Below are 4,870 nucleotides of genomic sequence, written 5' to 3' on the forward strand. Positions count from 1 at the left end.
GCCCAGCCACTTAGCCTGTAGTCGCGTAGCAGAAACGGACTGACGTGAGGGTCAGTCCTGACCTTCATTGCATTCAGTGACCCCTCTGAGGCCCCCAGGATGTACGGGTGCTGGAAGCGGGGGCACCCAGGCCCACCTCAGCCCTGGCCTCTCTACAGACTCGGACGACAGCTACAGCCTGAGCTGCGGTGTCCCGGGCCTCCAGGGCAAGATGCTACAGAAACGCAACAGCACCGGCTCCAGCACCGGGTCCAGCTGCTCAGGTAGTCCCTGGCCTGTCCAAGCCGCACACACCTGCGGGACCCCTTGACTTTCCGTCCAGCACCAGGCCAGGGGGAGACAGAGGGGCATGGCCCAGGGAAGGCCTCCTGGCCTTGGGCCTGCCCAGTATGGCTCAGGGTGCCAGGGAGCTAAGAGCAAGGCCAGGACCCAGAAGCAAGCAGGCTGTAAGCTGAGTTCCAGCCCGAGGGCAGTGGACCATGGAAGGGCCCTTCCGGCTCTGGGCCGCAGTTCCAGAGTGGTTTAGTGACCCTAAAGTGCTATGGGTCTATGGATCTCAGATTCCATTTCAGTGAAGGGAGTCACATCTGCTTCGGCCACAAGGTTCTAAAAACTCCCAGAGTCAGAGCTCCCCTGGGAGACCATCCACCTGCCCCACCGCCCCCAGGAATACTGGAGGCACGCACACTCCCATGCACTTTGGGACACAGCCAGATCCCCTGCCAGCAGGAGGTTGTGCTTCGGCAGCTTCTCCTATTCAGGATGCTGGATTCAATGATATGCTTAATACATACATGATGTAATCCTAAGCTTCTGTGACTATAGGATTCTTTGGTCCAAGGGTCTGCTTTGCTCTTGGAAGGAATCAGCGGCTCTGGCATCTGTATCATTTCAAATCCCCTTCCCTTCCTTGCTTCCCTCTCTCGGCCATGCTGCCCCTTTTCCTGAAAGCACCAGCTGCATAAAGTAGCTCTGGTGATGGGGGAGAAGGCAGGAGGCTTGCCCTTCCTCCTCCACCGACCGCTGGCTGGATGGCCCCTGGGGCAAGCATGACCCCACCGTCCACGCTTGCACCTTTTTCAGGGAGAGAAACAAGGCGGCAGAGGTCCCCACCCACGGCTCCCAGTGGGTTTGTCCCCCTGGCAGCCCCCTCACACTCAGGCACTCCCTCCGCAGCCCCCGGCCCCACCACCTCCCTGCCCAAGGGAGAGGCCGCCACCTGGGGGGATTTGGACTTTCCCCAGGTGCCCCTGCCACCCTCATCAGGCAGAAAGCCCGGTTCAAGATTCGAGATGCCAAGTGCCACCTCCGGCCCCGAAGCCGGGAGCCGGCAAAGGAGGCCCTGAGGCAGCTGCTGCTGGGTGAGTGGGCCGCCCTGGCACCGCCCATACGGGGGGCGGGGGGAGGTCCCCAGGCTTGGGGGCTGGGAGCCCAGGGTCCAGCGGGGCTGGGTTTCCAGGGGTAGGGGCCTCTCTTTGTCCTCACCACCGTGGTCCCTTAGCCCCAGGAGCCACGCCTGGTGGACTATAGACAGTGGTGGTGTCCCTGGGGAAGAAAGCCAGCATTTGAGTGGAAAAGCATCCCTGGGGTCCATCGGCCCGCCTCACTCAGGGTTAAATGAGCTCCCCCAGAGCAAGGGCTTTCTGCGCAGCCTGGTCGTGTCCAAACGGGAGGAACCCCGGGCTCACTCAGCGGCTCTCTCTAGAATGAGGGTGGCCCAGAAGGGTGTTCCAGCCTGGGGGAGAGCCTGGGGAAAAGGACCAGGAGGAAAGCATGCCCGCTCTGTTTCCACGAAGATTCCCGAACACCTTAGGGTTCCTCCTCAAATGTGACAAACCTCGGCACCCAGCAGGCCTAACCTGGGCCGAGCGGCCCTGAGCTGGAGCTGCACAGCTTTGCTAAGGAAGATGCACGAAGTGCCTCACGTGCAGTGGTGTGATGGCCTCGGGAGGGCTGGGTGCGGGGCCTGGCTCAGCCCCGCCGGCCCTTCCTGAGACCTGGCCTTCTCCAGCCTCAGTTTCCCCGTCTGCACATAACTCTTAGGCAGGGCGGGACCCTGGCCACCAGCAGTCTGTGTGCAGGGTGAGGTAGGACCGTGCTCCCCGCCCCGTGCCACCTTTGCCACAGTGGCCCCTTCCTTGTCCAGAAAACTGCCACGTGACCTTTGTGACCCTCAAGTGTGACTCCTCCAAGAAGAGGCGCCGTGGCCGAAAGTCCCCATCCAAGGAGGTGACCCACATCACAGCAGAGTTCGAGGTTGAGACAAAGATGGAAGAGGCCTCAGGTGGGTGAGGAGTCCCCGCATGACGTGCTGAGGGCCTCAGCGAGGACGGAGGACTGGGAGGTCTGCTGGGCATGAAGCCAGGCTCCCACCCAAGCCACGGCTACCGGAGGTGGAGGCCAGCCAGGCAAGCGGGGGAACTGGCAGGGCTCAGGGCCGGGCCCTCAGGGCAGCTGCCCAGCCCAGGGTGGAAGAGGAGGCCCGGGGCCGCGAGAGGAGCAGGGCTGGGGCCCGCAGTGACAGCCGCAGGCCTCTCCTCACTGCTCCACGCCCTCACCGGGGCCTGGAGGGGCCCATGCCTGCAGCCTCCCCAGGACCGTTGGGCCAAGGACCTGCCTTTCCCAGGTACCAGCAGGGGCCTTGTTGGATGCTGGCTCGTGTTTCACACCAGCAGTTCCCTCTGGGCTGTAAATGAGAGCTGAGTTGTGACAGAGGAACAGAGATCTGTCACGAGTGTGTGCTGTGTGTGCCTGGCCCTGGACGCTGTGGAAAGAGGGGACAGATCCTTGTCCCCGCACTGGCGACACGGCCAGCCAAGGGAGACGCCGGGCGGCGGGCGAACAGGGCACAGCGCCGAGGGCCCTGCCCTAGAGAGGGGCCCGGAATCTCCCCCAGAGAGGTGCCATTTGAATCGGGACTTGAAAACAAAGCTCACCAAGTGGAACTGGTGGCAGGGATGGCGTTCAGGCAGAGCGAACAGAACAGGCAAAGGCCCAGAGGTCAGAGAGAGCAGGGTGTGTTCCGGAAGCAGTGAGGAGGGTAGGGCGGCCGGAAGGCAGAGTTCATGGTGAGTGTCGGATGCCGGGGGTTAGAGCTAGCAAGGCGGGCGGGGGCTGGACCACCAGGGGCCTGGGATTCAAGGCGGCAGAGCTGGATGTTGTCTTGGATGCAGTGGCAGCCTCAAGGGTGTTTGAGCAGCAGGCGGGGCCCCCATGAGTGAGCTGTGCCCTGGGCAGGGGACGTGTTACAGTGGCAGAGGCCGGGCTTCTACTCAGATCTGCTGCGGGGCCCTTGAGCGGCTCATACCTCTCTGGGCCTCGGTCTCCTGGAGCCTCAGTCTCCTGCTGTCAGACATTCGCAGCAAGGGCATCTTGACCCGGGGCCTCTGCGGGAAGGCTCTGAGCAGAGGCGCGGCCCAGCGCGGCGCCTGGCAGGGCAGCCTGGCGGAGAGACGGCTCGCGGCGGCGGGGCGGGGGGGTCGCGAGCTCGGGTCTCGCCCGCCCCTGCAGACACCTGCGAGGCCGAGTGCGTGCAGAGGCGAGTGGAGCAGAGCCTGCAGGCCGCCGTCAGGACGCTGCGCAAGTCCGTCAGCCGGCAGCACTTCTCCGTCCAGCTCGCAGGCACTGAGTACGAGGTGGCCGAGCGGCCAGCCAAGGCCCTGGAGGGCCAGGGGACGTGTGGCACAGGCCGGGTGCTGCAGGAAGGCAAATGCGGTGAGTCCCTGCCCTCAGCCACGCCGGTGTCGCCCTGCAGACTTTCTCTGTCCGTCCCTCCGTGTGGGCCCAGGTAAAGAGCCCACGGGAGACAGACACGTCGGGCCGGGACAGGGGGAGACAAGGAGGCCTGCCAGGGAGACGTGCCCTCGCACTTAGACATGACGGCTGCCATTAAAGAGCACGCCCCTGGCGCCAGAACCGAGTATACGTGTGACCCTGCCCGCGGTCCTGAGGAGGGGCGGCACAGCAAGGCCCCAGGCGAGGGGTGTGAGGGGCGCGGGACCAGTCCGTGTGGCTCGAGAAGCGTTCCCGGCGGAGGCATGTGGGAGCTGAGGGCAGAGGAGGAGCAGAGCGAAGACGCCTGGGAGGCTGAGGGCCCCCGGCGGGGCGGGGGCGGTGCTGCCAGGCGCAGGGAACGTGGGCAGGGCGGCCAGGTCCAGTGAACGAGGCTGGGGACCTGACCGGCCCCCATCCAGAGGGGACGGGTTTAGGGACAGCCCCCGGTGGCTCAGAGGTGAACTTGACTGGGTCCCGGTTCTAGTGAGGTTGACGACGGTTACGTGGGAGAGAAGGCAGGCAGCCACCGCGTGAGCGTATCCACAGGCCAGATGAGCGCTTGCTGGCCCCGGTGCCGCCCTGGGCGCGCTGGGAAGTGGTGGCCCGCGCTGAGCCGGCAGCAGCCTCATTCGCCCTCTGCCGTGGGAAGGCCAAGTGGGGGGCGGCAGCGGAGCGGAGACCTAGCCAGAGATGGTAGAGCCTGGAGCCAGGGGCCCCGGAGAGGCGGACAAGGAAGAGAGAAATTGAGAGCACGCTTTGGAGACGGAGGAGAGGGAAGAGGCTTCAAGGACGACTCCAAGGGTTCCGGCCACTTGGGCAGAGATGGCATCGTTTTCCGGATCTGGGAGAAACGTGGGGGAGGGGGCTGGCGGAGGCGGGGGTCCCAGCTGCCCTTGTTAGTCTGAGACGCTCGTTGAGTCGTCCTGGTGAAGGCGCTGACTGGGTTGGAGCCACAAATCTGGAGCACAGAGTGTAGCCTGGGCCGGAGACACAGGCTGGGAGCCGCCGGAGGGGAGGTGGGATTGAGGAGTGGGGGGAGGGGCGGTGGAGTGGGCACAGCGCCGGTTCCCCGCCAGGGGGGAGGGGGAGGGACTCG

The 4,870-nt window shown here is 64.8% G+C and overlaps 1 protein-coding gene across 1 annotated transcript in view; it reads left to right on the top strand.

The window, feature by feature from the left end:
- SCUBE1 (signal peptide, CUB domain and EGF like domain containing 1) overlaps positions 1–4,870 on the top strand; it is a 137,222-nt gene that overhangs the window by 119,501 nt on the left and 12,851 nt on the right. The window contains exons 12-15 of the mRNA XM_007453933.1: positions 159–263; positions 1,245–1,361; positions 2,147–2,284; positions 3,511–3,714. Of these exons, the coding sequence (XP_007453995.1) occupies positions 159–263; positions 1,245–1,361; positions 2,147–2,284; positions 3,511–3,714 (564 nt within the window). The remainder of the gene's footprint in view (positions 1–158; positions 264–1,244; positions 1,362–2,146; positions 2,285–3,510; positions 3,715–4,870) is intronic.

This window comes from Lipotes vexillifer, unplaced genomic scaffold (assembly GCF_000442215.2).
Source record: "Lipotes vexillifer unplaced genomic scaffold, Lipotes_vexillifer_v1.1 scaffold382, whole genome shotgun sequence".
Lineage (NCBI taxonomy): Eukaryota > Metazoa > Chordata > Mammalia > Artiodactyla > Lipotidae > Lipotes > Lipotes vexillifer.